This window comes from Pelophylax lessonae (genome assembly GCF_965119305.1).
Source record: "Pelophylax lessonae genome assembly, chromosome: 3".
NCBI lineage: Eukaryota > Metazoa > Chordata > Amphibia > Anura > Ranidae > Pelophylax > Pelophylax lessonae.
The window spans coordinates 67,392,595-67,416,110 of NC_138770.1; the positions used below are offsets into that span (position 1 = coordinate 67,392,595).

The 23,516-nt window shown below is 43.7% G+C and overlaps 1 protein-coding gene across 1 annotated transcript in view; it reads right to left on the minus strand.

Annotated features, from left to right (window-relative positions):
- Positions 1-4,053: 4,053 nt before the first annotated feature.
- Positions 4,054-23,516, minus strand: part of LOC309550329 (extracellular calcium-sensing receptor-like) — a gene marked incomplete at both ends in the record, with an annotated part of 33,620 nt that continues 14,157 nt past the window's right edge. The window contains 4 exons of the mRNA XM_082250726.1: positions 4,054-4,970; positions 11,733-11,856; positions 18,833-19,057; positions 21,498-22,319. Of these exons, the coding sequence (XP_082106852.1) occupies positions 4,054-4,970; positions 11,733-11,856; positions 18,833-19,057; positions 21,498-22,319 (2,088 nt within the window). The remainder of the gene's footprint in view (positions 4,971-11,732; positions 11,857-18,832; positions 19,058-21,497; positions 22,320-23,516) is intronic.

The window sequence follows — 23,516 nt, forward strand, 5'->3', positions numbered from 1 at the left end:
GGGCACATTAAGATTTTTTTCACACTTGAGAGATTTGAAGCATGTTTTCCGAAGTGCTTAAACCCTAAACATCAAAGTTCCTATTATTATATTTAATGGTTTTCATTCAAGCATGAAGGTCACGTTGCTTAAAGCTTGTCAGGCATGAAGAACACTGCTACAAACGGTGGACGTGGCCACATATTTGCCGCCAGAAGTATTGCTCGGGTTTGTTAAATGCGTGCAGCACATTAAGACTCTATTCACACTTGAGAGATTTAAGTTGCATTTTCCCAAAGTTTTATATCCCTCAATATTAAAGTTCAAATGTGAAAGTTGCATTGCTTAAAGCTTGTTGCTTGAAAAAGTACACAGACTTCTTTGGGGGTAGAGTTTTTGGCCCCTATAGAACGCCTGAAAATGTGTGTCTTTCACACAATTTCTAACCACTTCCCTTAGTAACTAGCTTTCCATTGCCTGGAACAGAAGCCTGAAAAAACTCCAAAATGCTTGTGTGAATGGGGCTTGGAAAAGAAAGTCAGGCACGCAAAACACTGCTTCAAACTGTAGACACGGCCAAATTGCCCCTAACAATGGGAATGGCTCAGATTAGATGGTTAGATAGAGTCTGACCTATTCGCTGTATACACAGCACACATATGTTGCAGTACTTGTACCCCAAAACTCAGCTTTATTTACTGTACCAGAGATGCACATCTGGACACACCCATGCTTACCTAAATAACGAATGACAGCCAGCATCCCAAACAATTTTGTTCCTCAAAAGTCACAATAAACTTAGAACAACAGCTACGTCCACACTCATTTACAGCCAGCAACGCATGGCAGCAGTTTGACATCTCTCCAAAACTCAGCCAACAACAGCCTAAGGACTGCAGTACCTGCAATGGATAGCTCTTCAGAGAGCATTTGATAGGCAGTGAGGAGGTGTTATGTATGATTTAACTCTGTAAATGCCACACTACCAAGTCGCAATTACTTACATTGCACTTGGTTGCAGCGCAGCCCTGTAGAATCGTATGGGTTGTGTTTGGTGTTATTGCCTGCCAAATGCAACATGCTGATTGTCTGTGTATGGCTTAGCATCTGCATATCAATGTTCAGGTGGGCGGTTGGTAGACGGTAAAGCCACAATTCAACTGACTTATTTTACCTCACCGACCGCTCGTGTAGTAAAGGAGTCCCAAGACACTCTTTACCCCACTTTCTCTCACCCCTTTTTTTAATGTAATGAGCTAGAATGCAATAAACAAATATGGAGGCTGAAATATTTGGTCGGAAAAAGATGCTTAATTCAGCAGTCATGAGGTTGGAATCTGAGTAGGAACTGTTATCGTCGGCGAGTAAAAAGTTGAAGTTGTAATCACACGGCAACATAAGGGAGGAACCCATTAGTAAGATGTGTTCCATCACTTCAAAATTATCAAGAAAATCCGTTCTATGACTAGTCTAGCAAATAAGCTATCTGGTAAATGGTGGTTGGTAGTCAGTTATTTAGTTAGTTTCCCAGGGGGGGAAGTAGTCTCCGTAAAACAAATATTAGGTCTGGTCGGCTCAGAAGGCGAAAAAATAATTAGGGGATCGTTGACAAGTTTTCAAGAAACGAGATTACACTAGGGCAGTTTGCGTGTCTTTTCTTTGTGCTATTTCAGGTTGTTGGCAAGTAGTCTAGTTAGATACCATTGGGTATGGTGGAAAGATACCATACCAGTAGGAATATTCAAAAAAGCAGCACAAACAAGGCAAGTGTGTTTTCTTGTTTAGTGGTTTTATTAAAGCCTTTACGATGGCTAAACAGAAATATACTGTACATGGAAACGTACACGTACCTCTTCATTTGATTCAAATACAAATCAGAGTACAAAACTCTTAGGAAATACAGACACCAGTTGACCATGGAATTTAATCAGATCAATTGACCTTTACCATGAGGTCACCGAGCTTCAATTCATCATGGCTATATGGGGCCTGCAATGAAAATCCCACAATAAAGTGATACATACATTTGCTCAATGATTGAAAAAAAGATGGTGTTGACATTTTCTTTGGGGGCATTAGTACTGTATGTATGTTATCATGGATTAGAGTGCATGAAAATAAAAAAAGGAACATACAAGGAGGAAGTTCAGAAAAAAATTAGATTTATCATGTTAGGGGTAAACAGAAACTAATGCCTCGTACACACGCAACGATTATCGGCCGTGAATTTTCGGCCAACGTCCGATCGGCCGTTTTTCGGCTTGTTAGTATGATGCTGCCGACAACCGACTCCGACTTTTCGGCCCAAAAAAAATCTGGTGTGCAGGCTATAAAATTTGTGTTGGCCGTCACCACAACGGCCGATTTTCCGTCAGTCAGTACAGATTTCGGCAGACAAAAATCTGATGAGCAAGACTGGGCATGCTCAGAGAAGAAAAAACACACGGAAAGTAAACCAACACATGACATCACTTCTGAAGTAGATTTTTGTTGGCCGAGAAAATTTGTGTGCAGTCTCGAGCACATTTCAACCAACACAACAACACTGGACAAACGTCGGCCGATCGGTCGGCCTATAATCGTTGCGTGTGTACGAGGCTTTAGTTGTTGAGAGGTAAGTGGTAAGTGAGAGAAAGTAGGGAAGGGGGAATAATGGAGTAAGTGTTAAGAAAGGCAGAGAAAAGGGGGGGGTGGCAGAAGGGAGTAAATTAACAGGCCGTATCATGGCCAGGAAGCCCATGTGCCCCAGAGACATGTAGTGAAACATTTTCTGACCTTAATTGCACTCAAGAATTATCTTATTTCTCAGTTTCAGTGTTCATAGTTGGAAACAAAAGTGACTCATTACCCCACACTGAACAAATAGCAATCTGCAAAACTGAGCAAAGCCCCACAACATTACGAGGTATGATGGGACCAAGTCATTTTCTCCTGGGCTGTTGGGTATTGGGTTAGGAATAAGCTATGTAGCAGATCTAAATCTGAGAACCTTTTGTAAGTATACAGTGCAATAGTCATCAGTTTCCTTTATTGATAAAGGTTCAATTCGAGTGAGTTTTTACCTTCCGAAATATTACATGAAGGAGATTTTAAAGAGTGGTTTTTGTTTAGTAGCAATATATATATTAAGCTAATTTGCTTAGCAATAGATAATGAAACATTTTTGATTTGTTCTGTAAAGCCTCCTCTATATCTTTGTGCAGATTACAAACCAGCACTGTCTATATTCATGAACAAACTCTCCATAATCTTTGTGTCCAAGTATGGGACATTGTTCCTTCTTGTCCACGATTACAAAAGCAATAGGAATATTAAGGCGCAAACATGGCGATCCATAAGAGACTGAGGTACCAGCATTTTATACAATTTCTTCAAAAAATAAAGTCAACTTTAGGCTGTGGAACAACAGATTTCTCCCTAGTCTTTGTCAGACAGGGTTTTACCCAGTTCTTCCCAGTATAGCATATAATATATTTTGGGTGCTTTAGAGACAAGGCTGTGGGAATAGGGTCAAATGTTAAGACTGAAGGCACATAGATCTCTTCGAAAATTTAGCTCTACAGTATTTGGATTTGGGGAGGGTCAGTTGATTTTATGGCAAAGGGAATCAGGGGAAGGAGAAGAGGTGCATACACGTTGACAGTAGCACCAGCAAAAGTGAGAATAATAGGGAAAAGTGTACTTTTTAGTTAAAAATGTGTAAAATAAATTACTGATTTTATCAGTAACATCTACAGTGGGTGTTTGGTAGTCCTCCCTGATCCAGGTTAAATTTCTTTAATTAAAAATCAGCTGCTGAGCCACAAATCCTCCCTCTGCACATGACAAGTGCAGCAGAGCAGGCTAGTACCTCAAACGCATATTGCACTACTCCCAGCCAGTGGTACATCCTTGATACCCAGTAGTCCTTGGTATGGTTGCTTGTTCCACTAACTTATTGCTTTATTTATTTCTGGTTTGAAAGTTTGTAGGTAAATAGTCTACTGGTGGATCAAAACTTGCCAGCTTATTTATAAGGTTTAAATTGGATGCACTTCCAGCAGTTAGATGGAGCACCTGCTAAATTTTTGTCACCTATAATCCTTGATGTCTAAAATCTTTGACTTTAATCAACTGTCGGCTGTTCCTTTCTGGTCTCAGTAGGATAATGCAACATTTGGGAAGAAAAATACAGCTTAGCAGTCCAGCACTGGAAGCTAAGATAGCAAATATCTGAACAGCCACGGTGTACTTGCCACTGGTGCTAAGATAGGCCGGGATGAAGGAGATCCAGACACAACAGAAGACCAGCATACTGAAAGTAATCAACTTGGCCTCATTGAAGCTTCCAGGTAGGTTCCTTACCAGGAAAGCCACTAGGAAGCTTATCATGGCCAGGAAGCCCATGAACCCCAGAGACATGTAGTGAAACACTTTCTGACCTTCATTGCACTCAAGAATTATTTTATTATTCTCAGTTTTAGTGTTCATAGTTGGAAACGGAGGTGACCTATAAAGCCACACTGAACATATAGTAATCTGTATAACCGAACAAAGTCCTACAACATTGCGGGGAATGGTGGGACCCAGCCATTTCCTTAATGGGCTGTTCAGCTGAGTAGCTTTGAAGGCCAGGATCACCATTATAGTCTTAGCCAGGACTGAGGAGATACTAATGGAAAAAATCACACTGAAGATCGTTTGTTTTAGAAGGCAGGTGATAGCGGAAGGTTTACCAATGAACACCAGACAGCAGAGGAAGCAGATAATGAGTGACACCAGCAGGATGTAGCTCAATTCCCTGTTGGTGGCTTTGATCACTGGCGTGTCTTTGAACCTAATAAATATCAATAGGATGCAAAGTGCCAAGATGGAGGACCCAGTGGCTATCAAAACTAGTATAATTCCCAATGGTTCTTGATAAGAAAGGAACTCTATAATCTTTGGGATACATCTATTCCGTTCTTCATTTGACCACTGATCTCCTGGGCATCTGAGACATTCAGCAGCATCTGGAATTAAACACTTGTGTTATTTTAGTATTCCATTACATTTATTTGGCTTATTCAAATTAATAAATAGCCATCTCTTTTTTGTGATTAGTTTTGTACACCAAACCCTTGACCTAATTCATCTTGCAGTATGCAGGTTCCTCAAAGCCTTGGGCGCTCTATTATGTAAATGCTGACTTCAGGAGTTGTACTGTGGCATAGACACTCCTATCACCTACCATTTCACTATTGCTCACTTAGGATGCCCATCATAGTTAATGACCAATGTTCTTGTGCTGCAGGTCGGATAGGAGTTGAGACTATTTTGTGTGATAGAATGCCTTGGATTTTGAGGCACTAGACAGCGCATCTAGTGGTCTGTGATATCCTCTTTAGGTTTCTCAGGTCTTCAGACATCTTAGTAGGCTTACACACTTCAGCTCTTGCACCTTATAAACCAGAGCCATTTTTACATTTCAGTTATGGGCCTGTTTAATGGGTGATACCTTTGTCATTACTTAAAGAGGAACTGAACTCTGGAATCTGTACCCAAAAAAGGCAGGCAGAAGGTAAAGGACTAATCAAAAGTACTGCATGTGGTTTCCCTGCAGATAAAGCCCAACTAAACCTTTAGTTAAAATCGGCTAAATACATTACTGGTGCATCAAAAGAAAAGATGTGCAAATCTTACAGTTGGTTTTCTTTCCCTCTCCCTGGGATAGTCGGACCCTCACAATCCCGGGTTCCCCTCTGTCCTGTCATGCACCCCCTCTTCTATCCTTTCCCCCCCCACCCCCACCACGGGGGGGGGGGCAGTTTTGGGCCTATTGCCAGGAGCTGGGACCACGTTCTCAGGCTGGATGGGGGTCGGGGGTGCGCCGCCGGCGGAACGATTGTGCGGGTGAGGTCGCGGTCTTTACTTACACAGGGCCCACTTGCTGCTCGATTATGTTGTGGAGTCTGGGGGGTCCCCCTGAGTGTCCTCAGATGCTCCGCTCGCCACGCAGGGCCGCCATTTTCTTGTAACCACATCTGCGTCAGAGATCGGCAGCCATCTTGGTACACCCAGGTTGGCCATTTTGCAAAGAATTTCGCGGACGGAATCTGTATTTGAGTTCCTGGAGGCATTGTTCTGTGGGTGGAGCCCCTCCCTTTACCCTGGGAGTTTCTGAGCTTATTTCCTTTTGGAGAGCTACTGCTGACACGTGCAGATGTTCTGGGCCTGCTGCTGCATTTTTGGACAGTGAGTTCTGGGGGTCTCTCTCTCCCTGCTGGGGGTCTTCAGCTTATTGCCTGACCTTCGGGGGGGGGGGGGCAACATGCTCACGAAAGAATGGGACCGTCCAAGACGTTCCCCTGGGGTGTCTAAGCGGATTGCTAGACGCTACCATTTTGAGGAGTCTCTGGTAAAGAAGTGGACTGTGCCACTTAAGGTGGATCCACCAGTCTCCAGACTGAATAAGGCTACCGTTATTCCAGTGGAGGAATCCCCGTCCTTTAAGCACTATGTACTCCCTGGCGGGGACTGCACTGAGACCAGTGTTTACGATTGCCCCTGTCTCGCAGACGTTGACTGAATGGGCGAAGTTACTACGCCGTGACTTGGAGGGAAAGCAAGTCCCTCCTGCCTTTGAGGAGCTGTTGGACCAGCTGGTGCAGGGGCTGCAATTTGTTTGCGATGCCGCGCTAGACACTGCTCCCTTATTGGGCCAACTGTCGGTTTCGGCGGTGGTTATCCAGCGTATACTTTGGCTAAGTGTTGGTCTGTGGATCAAACTTCTAAGAAGGCTTTGACGGATCTCCCATTCCAAGGAGATCGCCTGTTTGGCGCTACCCTCGATGACATCATTAAGGGTCTCACAGGGGGGAAGAGTACTTTTTCTTCCATAGGCTAACAAGGGTAAGGACCCTTGTCGCAGACGGGGTCCCTCCTTTTCGGCTCACAAAACATTTTTTCATCCTTCGGGGTCAGTCAATAAGGCAAAGTCCTTCAAGACTCCCACGGGTGGTTCCAAGCAACCCTGGTCTGGCAAACAAAAGTCTGGTTTCTCCAGACCAGCGGACAAGGCCTCCTCGGCCTGAAGGTGCGCCCTCACCCAAATCTGTGGTGGAGGGATGTCTTTGCCGGTTCTCAGACCTGTGGCTTGCCCAGGTCCCAGACAGGTGGGTTCAGGAGGTCATATGGTCTGGTTACAAGATGGAGTTTTGATCCGTCCCTCCATTAAGGTTTTCCCCTCCAATGTACGGCTATCCTTGGTTCGCTTGCTGGCGCTCTATTAGGCGGTACAGGTCCTGGTACAACAAGTGGTGATAATTCTGTGTGCGGAACGATTTCATGGTTTTTATTCCAACCTGTTCACGGTTCCCAGGAAGGAAGGCAAGGTGCGTCCAATCCTGGACCTACACCCAGAGGATAGGAAGGCGGAGGCTGTGGCCCACACTATGTACTCCCTGGCGGGGACTGCACTGAGACCAGTGTTTACGATTGCCCTTGTCACACAGACGTTGACTGAATGGGCGAAGTTACTACGCTGTGACTTGGAGGGAAAGCAAGTCCCTCCTGCCTTTGGGGAGCTGTTGGACCAGCTGGTGCAGGGGCTGCAATTTGTTTGCGATGCCGCTCTAGACACTGCTCCCTTATTGGGCCAACTGTTGGTTTCGGCGGTGGTTATCCAGCTTATACTTTGGCTAAGTGTTGGTCTGTGAATCAAACTTCTAAGAAGGCTTTGACGGATCTCCCATTCCAAGGAGATCGCCTGTTTGGCGCTACCCTCAATGACATCATTAAGGGTCTCACAGGGGGGAAGAGTACTTTTCTTCCACAGGCTAACAAGGGTAAGGACCCTCGTCGCAGACCGGGTCCCTCCTTTTCGGTTCACAAAACATTTTTTCATCCTTCGGGGTCAGTCAATAAGGCAAAGTCCTTCAAGACTCCCACGGGTGGTTCCAAGCAACCCTGGTCTGGCAAACAAAAGTCTGGTTTCTCCAGACCAGCGGACAAGGCCTCCTCGGCCTAAAGGTCTGCCCTCACCCGTATCTGTGGTGGGGGGATGTCTTTGCCGGTTCTCAGACCTGTGGCTTGCCTAGGTCCCAGACAGGTGGGTTCAGGAGGTCATATGGTCTGGTTACAAGATGGAGTTTTGATCTGTCCCTCCAATGTACGGCTGTCCTTGGTTCGATTGCTGGCGCTCTATTAGGCGGTACAGGTCCTGGTACAACAAGTGGTGATAGTTTTGTGTGAGGAATGATTTCAGGGTTTTTATTCCAACCTGTTCACGGTTCCCAGGAAGGAAGGCAAGGTGCGTCCAATCCTGAACCTAAAGGCACTGAATGGTTCCGTGCAAATTCAGGAATTCAAGATGGAATCGGTTCGCACGGTGGTGGCTTCCCTACATTAGGGGAATTTCCTAGCCTCCATAGACATCAAAGATGCCTATCTTCACAACCCAATCTGTGCAGGTCACCAACGGTTTCTCAGTTTTGCCGTGGGAGAGGATCACTCTCAGTTTGTGGCGTTACCCTTTGGTCTCGCCTCTGCTCCTAGAATTTTCGCAAAGGTGTTGGCTCAGATTCTGACTCTGCTACGGCAGCGGGAGATATCGGTCCTGGGTTACCTGGACAATCTGCTTCTCCGTTCCGAGTCCCCTACGGTGCTGACAACGAATTTGGAAATCACCATGAGAACTCTGGAGGAATTCAGGTGGATTCTGAACCTTCGGAAGTCGTCCCTGGTTCCTTCCATGAAACTGGACTATCTGGGCCTGACTTTGGACTCGTCCTCAGCCAGAGTGTTTCTTCCTCCGGAAAAACTCTTAAAACTTCAGACTACGGTTCAGCTGTTGCTGTCTAGCAAATGGTCATCCCTTCGAACCTGCATGCGGGTTCTGGGACTGATAGTGTTGTCCTTCGAGGCGGTTCCCTTCGCTCAATTCCACATGAGGATCCTCCAGAGGGAAATCCTTCTCAAATGGAACAAGAATCCAAACTCTCTGGACATTCGGATCCAACTGAGCCAAGTGACCAGGGAGTCCCTGATCTGGTGGCTTCGGTCCCCAATGCTTAAGCAAGGAAAATCCATCCTCCCTATATACTGGATAATTGTCACCATGGATGCAAGTCTATCTGGGTGGGGAGGAGTCCTCGGCAGGTTCTATGCTCAGGGAGTCTGGTCCCTGGAGGAATTCAGGTTACCGATCAATGTCTTGGAGCTGAGAGCGATTCGGCTTTGCCTAGTCCACTGGACCGAGCACCTGAGGGGTTGTCTAGTGTGCATTCAATCGGACAATGCCATGGCCATTGCCTATATCAATAACCAAGGGGGCACCAAGAGTCTCCTTGCAGTCTTGGAAGTGGCAGGCATTCTTCGTTGGGCAGAGCGCCTTGTTCCAGCTCTCTCCTCTTTTCACATTCCAGGAGTGGAAAATTGGCAGGCGGATTACCTCAGTCGACAGGCCTTGGATGCAGGGGAATGGTCCCTACATCCGGAGGTGTTCCAGCAGTTGTGCCTTTGTTGGGGCACTTCCGACGTATTGGCATTTGGAATCAACAGGAGAGTGCATGGGTTTGTGGCCTGCTCCCGGGACCCTCTGGCAGATGCCGCGGACGAGCTAGTGGCCCCTTGGGGTCAGTATCAGCTGATGTATATTAAAAAAGAATAGCGCACACATGCAAAAGAAATTTTTACCAAATTTGAAGACAATCCATAAATAAAAATGGGGATTTGGTCCCACCATATGGCCATATAGTGCTCAAGCCCACCACTGCGTCAAAGTACCCCATTATCAGTGGGTCCTACACTATCCATGAAAAAGAGATGAATCCAGCCTTTCTAACCCTTGGAGATAATACTCCTTGCTAGGAAAGATGTGCAAATGCACTACAGGGGACTCCTCCTATATCCACTTGATAGTGGACACTGATAGAGTACAGGTGTGTGTGGGGGGTGGGTGAGGGTTGCTCAACCTCGGTAGTCTGGTCAGACCGAATACATAATAAACAAGCAAAACATTCCCAGAAGGTGGCCTTCTTGGTGGCTAACACTTCTGCGCGCAGGGTGTCGGAACTGGCGGCTTTGTCCTGTTGTTCTCCCTATATGGTGGTTCATAGAGACAAAGTGGTATTTCGTCCAGATCCGTCCTTCCTTCCGAAGGTGATTTCTAGTTTTCACTTAAACAAGGACATTGTATTGCCATCTTTGTGTCCTAAGCCCAAACATCCTAAGGAATATGCTCTGCATACTCTGGATGTAGTTCGGGCAACCAAGGTGTACTTGGCGACTACTAAGTCTTTTCGTAAGTCTAAATCGCTCGTTATGCTCACTAATGGCCCAAAGAAAGGGCTGCCTGCGTCTGCTGTGACTATTTCCAGATGGATCAGACAGACGGTGGTGCAGGCTTATTCGTTAAGGGTCAGGTTTCACCTTTCCCTGTTAAGGTGCATTCTACTAGGGTGCTTAGTGCTTCCTGGGCTTTTCGCCATCAGGCATCTGTGCTTCAGGTTTGCAAGGTGGCTACCTGGTCGTCTGTTCACACCTTTACCAAATTTTATAAGGTGGATGTGTTGGCATCGGCTAATGCCTCTTTTGGCCGCAAAGTTTTGCAGGCTGCTGTTTAGGGGGCTTTTTGGCCTTCCTTGAGGGTGTTTCTGTTTGTTTCAGGTGGGCCTCATCTTACTGTTCTGATCAGTCCCGTGTTGCCTGGTTGGCTGTGTCTAGCTGTGGGGACTTGTTTTTTCTGCTGTTCCCACCCCTCATTTTTTGTGGTACTGCTTTGTGACATCCCTACTGATATGCATCAGAGGACTGCGTCCGTCAATGAATGATAGAAAAAAAAATGGATTTTTGACTTACCGTAAAATCCTTTTCTCTGGTTCATTGACGGATGCAGTACCCACCCCTCTATTTTGCGTTCAATTGGTATTGTTTTCTCTGACACTGCTTTGATACAAAACTGACATCCTATGCAGGAAGAGAGAGGGTATACCCCCTGGGACTGCCCATAGGCGTAGCCAGGACTTTTTTCTGCTTAGTGTCCTACTCCTTTAGGGGGCAGTATAACCCTACTGATATGCATCAGAGGACTGTGTCCATCAATGAACCTAAGAGAAAAGGGTTTTTACGATAAGTCAAGAAAACAGTTTTTAAATGAGTATTCGATAAAATGTCATGAAGTCTTAAAAAACTGACAGTGGACATCCACCGCCTATCCAAGACGAAGGAGCCTTTTCCTTCTTCGACCTTTACTTTAGCAAGATGGATTTAAACCAGACGTTGGCTATAATAGCATTTCTAAGAGATGGATCCTATTATAGCTGTTACATCATTCTAAAGCTGGCCATTCATGGGTAGAATTTATTTTGAAAAATTTGATTTCAGAATGTTCTTTTACATTTCCTAATAGTTAATGGGATCAGATCAATAATTGTTTTTGACTGTTGTGTTGAAAAGAAACAAAGGAGCAGGATGGAATTTTTTTTTTCTCAAACAAAAGAAATTCCAACAGTGTATGCGATTTTCTCTAAAAAAAATCCCATTCATCCAAAATCGAATGTTAAAAGTAAAATGAATTATAAAGTATGACATTTACCAAGTCTATGTAGACATTGTACTGGTGAGCTTTTTGTAGGAATGTCCGTATGAAAATCTACCATTGTATGGGCATTCTCTTTTCTCTTCTTTTTTTTTTTTTCTAATTTTTTGCTTTGTTATCTGAAAATAAACCCATAAATGCCCTCATAGAATTGTTCTTTATCAAATGATAAAAGCTAATTTGTTTTTGAACTTACCAGTCCTGTTGGAAATGTCTCCTGCGGAACACAAGACACAGTCGAAGCAGCAGGATGGCTGTCCCTGTCTGGTGACCCTCCTGTGACCGAGAGGACAACTGTCACTGCAATATGAGGGGGGGACCTACAGACATGGAAAACACTAAATTACTGATATATGTGTTAGAAACCCTGGGTGATCCATACATATATCCCGAGAGGGCATTGACCAAGTGATTTAATGGGTACATCTCTAGCTTAAACCATATGTATGTCAACTGCAGTTCCTATATCCTAAAGCAGTGATGGCGACACTTGGCACCCCAGATGTTTTGGAACTACATTTCCCATGATGCTCAACTACACTGCAGAGTGCATGAGCATCATGGGAAATGTAGTTCCAAAACATCTGGGGTGCCAAGGTTCACCATCACTGCCCTAAAGAGACATTGTCACCATATTAAAAGATGCAAGTAAAGCATCAAGTATTTTAAATGTGTACTTGCAGTTTTTTTTTTTTTTTCGATAAATGATTTTGTATTTACCGTGCCTTTAAAGTGGCTAAAAAATGTTACCCCAGGGGAGTCAATTCTCTAACACAGCGCCCTTCCTCCTTGCACATCATAGCCCACTTCTCTTCTAGGAGTGTCTAATTACTGTTTGTTTCAGCCCAGCTCCTCTGCCCCTCCCTTCATTTTCATGGAACACCTCCGGAGGTTTGTTACACTGTGGCTAATTGACCTTCCATGTGATGGAAGCCTTGTGGCAGCACCAGTAGCATGACACCAATGATCTTTTTATCTGATTGTAAGGGTAGCATTCTAACCACCACTGTAAGGAGGGCATTCTTCCCACTGACCACCAATGTAAGGGACATTCCTCCCACTGACAGCCAATGTAAGGAGCATTCTTCCTCCTGACCACCAATGTAAAGAGCATTTTTCATCCTGACCACAATTGTAAGGAGCATTCTTCCCACTGACCATCAATGTAAGAAGCATCCTTCCCACATGCCAACAATGTAAGGAGCATTCATCCCACTAACCACCAATTTAGGGGCATTCTTCTCACAGACCACCATTTATCTCACTGGCCACCAATGCAAGGAGCATTCTTCCCACTGACCATTAATGGAAGGGACAGTTTTCCCTTTGACCACCAATGTAAGGGGCATTCTTCCCACTGACCATTAATATAAAAGACAGTCTTCCCACAGATCACCAATGTAAGGGCACTTTTCCCACTGACGTCCGCCCCTTCCCACCGCCTTCCGTGGCTCGCCCGGGTCTCCTGTCCCACCGGGAGACCCGGGCATCCTACCTGCACCCCCGCCGAAGACCCGATCAAAGCCGCATTCGGCTCTGATCGGGTCTCCATGTAAAAACCCGGAAGTGATGTCATGACATCACTTCTGAGCACTCGGCACTGAATTAAAAAAATTACAGCATTCAAAACAGCCAAACTTGCCATTTTGAATGCTTTTAAGTGCAGAGGATGGGTTTGGGGTCTTTTAGACCCCCAAATCCCTTCTCAAGAGTACCTGTGTAAAAAAATATATCGGCCGATACCGATATAAGATGACCAAAATAGCGGTATCGGCAATAAAAAAACTATATCGGTCGATCACTAATTTATAGGTATAGAGTTCAGTGGCATATAAAAAGACAAGAAAGATATCCTCTAGTGCTCTCTGTAAACTTTTATTGACAGGACACAAAAACAAGGAACACTCACATTGAATAGCACTTAAGCAGTGCGAGCTACTGCAGGCTCGTCTGTATCAACCAGGATGTGGTGTCCGTGTAATTAGATAAGAGGATTTTTGTTGAAATGAATGGTCTGGTGACTAGACTATACTATTCATTTCTGAATATAATGTATTATTAATTCTGAGGGGCAGCCACACCTGCCGTGTTTGAAAATGTCTGGAATTATTAAGCATTATTAAAGTGAACATGTCACTGTGCTAATTTGGTAACAAGTTTTCTTTAATAAAAGCTGATAAATGTCTTTAAATGATAAATGCATCTTTGTACATAGGTAAATGTGTGCTACGGAAAACTTACTAACAATTTAAAGTGGCTCTGTCAACTTGCCCATTCAGTCACAGGATCTTTGTAAAGCCCACCTCTCAACCTCTAAAACAGTTCTCTGGCCTAAAGGACAATCACTAGGCCCGAGCACTGTCACATGACAGTGAGAGTAAAGCCACTGCTTCCTTTGAGCTCCAACACCAGTCCATGACGGGTATTTTAATGGTGGCCATGATGGAGGTAGGAGTGGCAGAGGATCGCTGAAAAGGTGAGTGTAAAATGGTGAAGGGGAGCATTGCATCATGGATGGAAGTCCCATGCCTTCCTATACCTGAAGGCACTAAGAGGACCCTGCACATTATATCCCAGCTTTAAAACATTTGAAAGAGGTAAACATTGAAACAAAAAGTATTAAATGCATGTTTGGGGGGGGGGGGGGCGAAGGGGGTTTGATGTTAAAGCCTGGAATTGGCCCTAATTAGGGTTTTCGTGTGAGTTGGGCAACTATTGTGCACATATAACGGATGCTATAGTTTATGGAAAGGCCTATTTTCACCATTATGGATGTGCTGGGCTGTGAATGGGGTTTTTAGGCTTTAGGGACATTAGGCTGGCCATGCACCATTAGAATTCCATTTGAATGTTCATATGGAAATTTTAAAAAACTTAAAAAAAAGAAAAGCGGAAATTCAAAAGAAAAACAGAAATTTGAAAAAAAAAAACATTGATCACACCATTAAATCTTGCCAATCAACCATTATCCACCCCTCTGCTCCCTCCCTGAGTCTCCTCACGTATCACTAATTTACTTTCAGATATATCGGTCTGGATGTCTCACCACTTCCTCAAACTCAATCCATCCAAAACCGAGCTAATAATTTTTCCTTCACCACGAGCCCCTTCCCCTGATTTCTCTGTCAATATCGATGGCATTACTATCAGCCCATCCCCGCATGCCAAGGTCTTAGGTGTTGTCCTGGACTCTGAACTCTCCTTCAAACCCCACATCCAATCGCTGTCCAAATCTTGCCGCCTCAACCTCCGTAACATCTCCAAAATACGCCCCTTTCTAACCAAAGACACAACAAAGCTTTTAATTCACTCCCTGGTCATTTCGCGCCTTGACTACTGCAATTCCCTTCTCATTGGCATACCTCTACACAGGCTATCCCCCCTTCAATCCATCATGAATGCTGCCGCCAGACTCATCCACCTCACCAATCGATCAGTGTCCGCTGCTCCTCTCTGTCAAGCCCTCCACTGGCTTCCGTTCACTCAACGAATTAAATTCAAAATACTTACATCTTACAAAGCAATCCACAGCTTAGCCCCTAGCTACATCACTAGCCTAGTCTCAAAATACCAACCTAATCGCTCTCTTCGTTCCTCTCAAAACCTCCTGCTCTCTAGCTCCCTCGTCACCTCCTCCCATACTCGCCTCCAGGACTTTTCCAGAGCCTCTCCAATCCTATGGAACTCCTTACCCTTATCTGTCCGATTATCTCCTACTCTATTAGCTTTTAGACGATCCCTGAAAACCCTCTTCTTCAGAGAAGCCTATCCTACCCACACCTAACAAATATACCTCCATTTTCTCCATCAGCCCACCCCCCACAGTTATTGCCTTTTGTTTCACTTGACCCTCCCTTCTAGATTGTAAGCTCTAACGAGCAGGGCCCTCTAGTTCCTCCTGTTTTGAATTGTATTGTAACTGTATTGTCTTCCCTCACACTGTAAAGCGCTGCGCAAACTGTTGGCGCTATATAAATCCTGTATAATAATAATAATCAACCGTGAACTAATTCTAGAAAGCCCTTGAATTTCTTTTTTTACAGACCTGCTACTTAAATGGATTGTTTTTTTGTGCCAAGCATTAGACATGTGCATGCCAGAAATGTTAGTTTCTGATGCATTCGGTAATTGAAGACATTTGTTTCATCATATTTGTTATGTTGAACCGATTTGTTTCGTATCCTCAGCATTAATTTCATATATTCTTTGGTCCAGGTGTATTCAGAAAATGATGCAGTTTTTCTGGAAGATTGCTACGTATTCAAAATATTATCGAATTGGACAGATTCAAAATCGGAAGGATTTAATATTTTTGGATGCTAGTCCCACAAAGAGAAATGGCTTGAGCTGATTGGACAATATCAACTGGCGCTATGTGCACCCAAATGAACGAATAGAACGAAATTAGAATCCATTCATTATCTGAAATCCAAATTTTCAACCAAATAAAAAAAAACTGAATTATTTTCCCCAATGGGCCCGAACTACTATCGCATTATGTGACATCATCCGAATGAAACAAATGCCTTTGTTAATTTTGTTGTAACTTTTTTTCAAGTTCGTTTACATTCTTTATTATGTCCATTCGGAGATTCGTATACATCTAAGTTTCAGAAAATGAAAATTTTGTACAAAAAATTAATCGTAACAAATCGAAATGCACATGTCTACCATGCACATGCACATTTCAATATGTACAATATGTACAATTTATCCCGAATGAAAACCACTTTCACAATTACAATTTTGTTCATTCAAGAAACATTTTCCTTCCCGCTCCTTTGAATCATCTCATCTCTACGGTCGAAAAAGATCACAATTTGACCCCACTATCCATAAGAAAACCGAACGAAAGTTCAAATAAAATTCTTGCTGGTGTGTGGCCAGCTTTAGGATTACTGGCTCTTGCTTTGTAGCATATTATTTGGTATTTCATTGTATTTAGGGACAAAAAAATTACATTATCATTTGCTGTACTCTTACTGTACTCTCCGGCACTTGGTACTGTTCTTGGATTAAGAAGTTTTAAATATTTTATGAGCGTTGGAAAAGGAGCAGTAAATGCTATAAGATGCTGCCTGGCATTCACATTTTGTTCATAGCGTTGGTGGTAATGAATATGAGCTGATACAATCCCATCTCTCATTTTACTAGTGGTGGAAAACACAACTTGTAGGCAGTGATCTTGGCTGGCAAACTCAGAGATATTTGAGACCCTTGTATTTGGTGGGCTTGCCCTGGAAATTCTGAGGAACCTTTCCACCTAGCAAGATGCTAAGAAGGTACTCTTAATGTAATGGCTCACCTAGGAAAGACTGATATAACTGGGAAAATGAAACAAGCACTGGAACCCTCATAGTAGTTAGTCACATTCAACTGTGGATAAGCCACAGGTAAGCCTGTGGATGTGGTGTACCTGGACTTCGCAAAGGCCTTTGACACTGTTCCCCACAAACACTTACTGTTCAAACTAAGGAAGGTAGGTATGGACCCTAAGGTGAGTACCTGGATAGAGAACTGGCTCCAGGGGAGGTTGCAAAGGGTGGTGATTAATGGGGAGTACTCAGATTGGGCGGGTGTGGAAAGTGGGGTCCCCCAGGGTTCTGTCCTGGGGCCAATCCTGTTTAATTTATTCATAAATGATCTAGAGGAGGGGATATCGAGCAAAATCTCAGTATTTGCGGATGATGCTAAACTAAGCAGGCCAATATCTTCTGGGCAGGATGTGGAAACCTTACAAGCGGACCTGAACAAAATTATGGGGTGGGCAACTACATGGCAGATGAGGTTCAATGTTGAAAAATGTAAAGTAATGCACCTGGGTGCCAGAAACCAGAAAGCAAGCTACTCACTGGGGGGGAGGGGGCCTCTGGGTGAGTCTAGGATGGAAAAGGACCTGGGGGTACTGGTAGACAACAGGCTTGGCAGTGGCATGCAATGCCAAGCCGCTGCAAGCAAAGCCAACAGAATACTGGGATGTATAAAAAAGGGGATTCACTCCAGAAATAAAGAGATTATTCTTCCACTCTACAAGACTCTGGTCCGGCCACATCTGGAGTATGCTGTCCAGTTCTGGGCACCGGTCCTCAGGAAGGATGTGCTGGAATTGGAAAGAGTCCAGAGAAGGGCAACAAAAATAATTAGGGGAATGAAGGACATCAGCTATGAGGAAAGACTACAAGCACTGAATTTATTCTCTCTGGAGAAGAGACGATTGAGGGGGGATATGATATCAATGTACAAATATTGTACTGGAAACCCTAGCATATGGAAAAACCTATTCAGAGAAAGGGAATACAATAAGACACGTGGCCACTCACTAAAACTAGAGGAAAGGCGGTTTAACCTTAAAATACGCAGGGGGTTCTTCACTGTCAGAGCAGTAAGGATGTGGAATTCTCTTCCACAAGCGGTCGTATCAGCAGGGAGCATTGATAGTTTCAAAAAACTATTAGATGGGCACCTTAAAGACCACAACATACAGGGGTATGCAATGTGTGGTTAACAGTAGACACACACACACACATCATAGGTTGAACTGGATGGACTGATGTCTTTTTTCAACCTCACTAACTATGTAACTATGTAACTGGACGTCTTCTATAATGTTGAAGGTGTTCATAGCTTCTCCAAGCCACTGCTTCAAGAAATGGATTGGAGGAGCTACAAAACAACTTCAACAAGTCCAGTTGAAAGTGATTAGCTTTTACTAGATAAACCATGACCTGGAAAAATTAGAACCTTCACAGACAGTGGAACCCTCACTGGCAGCCTGCTTTGGAATGAAGACCAGCAAACCAAGAACAAGAATCTTTCTTAAGTGTATCTAAATCCAAAACGTTCTTCTCTTTTTTTGATAGAATAGAGAAGGGTTAGAACCTTTTTATTGCTGTCTGTCTCCCCAGGATAGATTTACCCTCTCTATTTGTCCTGGTGACAATTGTCACCTGGACTGAAAGTGAGGGGAAATCCAAAAAGTTACAGTTGTCACCACAACAGGAGGTGACATCTTCCAATGAAGATACTTGTTTCGCCATCTGGCTAAGAGGGGATTACCCCTCACTCTAGAGATTTTTCCCCTCCCCTCCTGCAATGGATCTAGAAAGAGACGTAAAGAAAAATTTTCCTAACAGGAAAAAAAAGAAGGTAGAGAAAAAAACCTGACTTGGGTAATACATACTCCATACTGTCCAAAATTAAAAGAAAAAGTTCTGGCTTTGGATAAGCTTTAAAAGCACACTTCTGACCTGCTCTAGCATTGTGTTCCAGAGGTTAGTGAGCAATAATTATTCTTACCTGGGAAAATCGCTCATTCCACAAAATGTTGCTGGTGTTAATATCGATCACATGACCTGACTTTGCCTCGGGGTCAAATGATCCTACAGTCACTAGCTGGAATTCTCCTTTAAGAATCCGGATGGTCACAATGTCATATGATGCAGAAACATCTCCATTGGCATCAAAGGTGATGGTGTCCCCGAATGGCGGACGGAAAGGGGTTTTCCGTAGAGAATGCAGGACCTAGGGGTCCATCAGAGAGAAAAATATAAATGTTCTGTTCTATGAGGTTCTCAAAGTCATTGATACTCTTGGAGATTTCACTATGTTTGGATTGTGTTGAGGATGACTAGAGTTAGGATTTTTATGGTGTGACTCATCTATTGGCATGTGGATCCATCTGTCTAGCAATTAATGGAGCATTCATTAAAAATCCATGCTATGTAAAGTAACCTAGTGCCTGTCTAAATCTTCTAAAATGTTTCTCTGAATAAAGTGCATTTCCATATCATAACCCCACCCTCAGGTTACATTAAACACAAACTCCAGACAGATACAAAAGACGCAAAACTAAGGCAGCTCTGAATTCATTAATACATCCATAAATGTGTTTTTAATACAATCAGTGTACCAGAATTTGACCTGGTATTAGCCTCTTATTGTACAGCAGAGCTAAGTCTGGGAGAGAAATAGGAAGCACAAGTTGTCAATCAGGTGTTGGTTGATAAGAACATGGTGATAGGAGGAGACAGCAGAATGACAGAAAACTGAGCTAACCAGTGGGCCACTTCTCCTTTTAATTTTCACAATGTTGGGAGGAGAGCTGTAATTGAAAATGAAATAGCAGCAGAGGAAATGTAAGTACCTCAACTGACAGATGGAGCTGTGCTGTATACTAGAACTATGAACATCTCAGAACTGGATGGACAGAAATATAACTCATTTGGTAGGTAAAACAGCCCTTAAATACTGTATTTAAAAGGGGAACTTTACCCTAAAGTGGAAGCTCCGCTTGTTTGTATCTTCCCTTCTTCCACTGCCACATTTGGCACTTTTTAGGGGAGATGGGGGAGCGGGTACCTGGTTTTGACAGGTACCACCTCCCACTTCCAGTCAGATTGCCCCGATGATCTGAGCGGAAATTCAGCCCCCCCCCCTCCTTCCCCGCAGCCTTCTTGAGACACATCACAAGCCTCAGAAGACTGCAGGGCCATTCACAAAGCACAGCGTGACTCGCACATCCACAGTAGGAAACTGTCTGGGAAGCTGCAAGGCTTCACTGCCAGTTTCCCCTACCTAAGATGCTGGCTACCTCAACCTCATTACTGTTTTCTTCTTCTGCCTCTAACCATGGATCATATGTCTGTATTACATACACATTGTATTTGTACTGTAAGCCACCTAAAGAATCAGCTCGGGTGAGGAAATCCTTGGATCCTTGAACAGGTAAGTGTCCTTTTATTAAAAGTCAGCAGCAACAGTATTTGTAGCTGCTGACTTTTTATGTTTTTGGGGGGATACTGGAGATTCTCTTTAACTGGCTGCCTGGAGTTCAGATTTAAAGCCCAACTGAATTTTCATTAAAATCCACTAAATACATTCCAGATACATCAAAACAAAAGGTTTGCAAATCTTACAGTTGCTTTTATATAGAGTAGAAAAGTCTGTCCCCATTCAGTGTGCTGTAGAGAAGGACCCTTTCTCTCTGTGTGAAAACAGTGGTCTCTCTGCAGAGCTCTGACATCCCCTGCTGCATTAGAGTTTGAGATTTCCAATAAGCAGGGAGCATGATCTTTGCTGAATGGAGAACTCTAGCCCTGTCTCAAAAAATGGCTGCAGAGAGATCACTACTCCTACACAGGGAACAAAGGTCTAAACGCATTCTCCATAATGTAAACAAGTCCAGGAATGGGACTGCTTCATAAAGCACGTGTGCAGAGATCCCACCACTGACATTCTGAAACACCTAAGAAATCATTGGATAGTTTTACATTCCAACACCTACCACAACCTTGTATTTAAACTGATCCTTTTTTTGGATCACTACTCCAAAAGATTAAGAAAAGGCCACAGCCTAATTTTTGTATGCAAAACTTGATATGCCTAGTAGTCGAGTATGCCTTTGTCTTTACTGTCTTCCTGGTCTGTTGTCTGTGTTGATCAGTGTTGGGGGTAACTAGTTACAAAGTAACGGATTACAGTAACTACGTTACTTTTTTTGGTAACGAAGTAACGTAACTAGTTACAATACTAATATTGGTAACTACACTACTTTACTAGGCTATAGGAGGTAACTAAACTACTTTACTAGGCTATAGGAACGCGCTTTCCTCCGTTACCCAAGCCGTGCGATACAATCGTTATTTCGAAGAATAGAGAGGGATGAAGTTTATGACTTTTTGTTGCACTTTATGTTTTATTCTGTTTTTTTCAGGTTTTGTTCTCATGTTTCCCAAAGCCTGTGTTTATACAATAAACTCTATGCAGAAAGAGTGTCATGTATCTTCTTCTACACGGTCAATTAAGAAAGAGGAAAGTAAAGTAATAAGTAGTGAAGTTACTTTTCAAATGCAGTAACTAGTAAAATAATCTCGTTACAATTTACAGAAGTAACTAGTTACATTTTTTGAGTAACTACCCTAACACTGGTGTTGATGTTAGGACATTCTCTAACTAATTTTACCTGCCAGGGCCGGGTACCACTGACATCGGCACAAATACGGTTTGCCGGTTGGCACTTGAGCAGTGCGTGAAGAGCATGGGCATAGGCATATATAGCCAGGTAGGCGTGATATGTGTAGCTCAGGTCATAGATCTCAAATAATTCTGGGATTTTCATCCTCAGAGTTCCATCTTCAGTGCATGGTGACCCACCACTCATAGAATTTCCTTTACCTTCCAGTGTTCTTTCCCCAGACAAGCTGCAGTGAAATGCTGTTTCCCAGAAGGGTTTAATGAAGGGAAATGTAGAGTTTGATGCTGGATGTAGACTTTGAAGAAAGGACTCAAAGCCTGGCATCGGTCTTGTTTTGGGCATTAGGCCTACGGTCCCGTTAAGAACTTTCCATGCCTTCCTAGAGAACAGGCCAGGAGTGATCGTAAAGGAAACAGAAGAAATGAAAATCTTCCCAGTCACACCTTCGTCAAACAGGACATCGAGCAAAGCCATCACATGAGGCTCAGTGCTGTGAAGGATAATTACGTTGGCTGAACTTCGTCTTACGATTCCCACCACCCTCAGGACTTGTTTCCTGGAGTAGCTCAGGTGGATTTTTTCGACAAAGGCCACACAACTTCCACTTTTTTCTATCTCAGCCCTCATCATCCTCCCACCCTGCTCACCAACATCGTTGTCCACTATTAGCATTCCAACCCAAGTCCAGCCAAACAGACTAATGATTCGCGAGAGGGCAATGTTTTGAAACATGTTACTGGACACTGTGCGCATGAAAGTTGGGAAGTTGACCTTGTCACTTAGGGATGATGAAGAGGCCCCATAGCTGATCTGAAAGAGAAGAATGTAATGTCATTAAAGTAAATTTCACAGTTTACTAAAGCTTTGAATTTTTTTTCAGCAATCTTTGGGCCAGTCCAAGGACATCATGTGTCCTCCTTGCCCTCTTCTTCCTCTGTTAGTGAGTGTATTTCTAATGCTGTAGAGCAGAATTCTCAAAAATGTGGTGAGGGGGCTGGATGTGGTCCTTTGCTTCCCTTTATCTGGCAATTTGGGCAGGATTTCAATGGGGCACTATTCCTCCCACTGACACCAACAATGGGGCACTACTCCTCCCACTGACACCATCAAAAAGGTACAATTCCCCCCATTAACACTAATGATGGGGCAGAATTATTTCCATTTATACCAACAATGGGGCACTAGTCCCCCCATTGACACCAAAGATAGGGCATTGTTTATTTCCACTGGATGCCAAGACATTTTCTACTTCCACTCGCCCTAGTCTGCTCCCCTAAAGTCTGAAGGATAGTAGTCTGGCTCTTAGATTGATAGGGTCCAAGGAAGATGATTTAAGTATGGGGGTTGACTAGTGCATGTTTTAGAGAGTTGGGGAAGATGCCAGAAAAGAGGGAGAGATTGAAGATGTGGGTTAGAGAGTGTAGGATAGAGTCAGAGGGTGACCGTAGTATTTGCGAGGGGACAGGTAGTTAGGTGGGCGTTAGAAAAAAGTTTAGCAACCTCACTATATTCACAGGGTTGAATAAGGGGAGTGTTGATTAGTAGGGAAGAGAACATTAAACAGTACTTAAATTACCAAATTACTTTGAATGTGTTTTTAGCTTACATACTGTATATGATTACACTTTAAGAAAAAATTAAAAAAGAACATATTTGTAACCATCTTGAAGCCAGATACCTGTGGATAGGGGTGGAGGCCTAGGGTTCTGGCAATGGAAAGAGACAGACAATTCGTATACCTTTCTCTGACTGTTCCTCGCCTCTGGAACATTATCCCTCTATGTCTCATTTTAAACATTTTTTTTACTGACCATTCCTCCTATCCCTCTATATCAGGGGTCTCCAAACTTTCCAAACAAATTGCCGGGTTACTGCCATTCAGACTTTAGGGGGGCCTTACTGTGGCCAGTGGGAGTAGAAAAAATACATCACTCCTAGCGACAGTGGGAGTAAAAAATTTAGCACCTGTGGTCAGTAGAAGGAGGAATAATGCCCCATTGTTGGTGT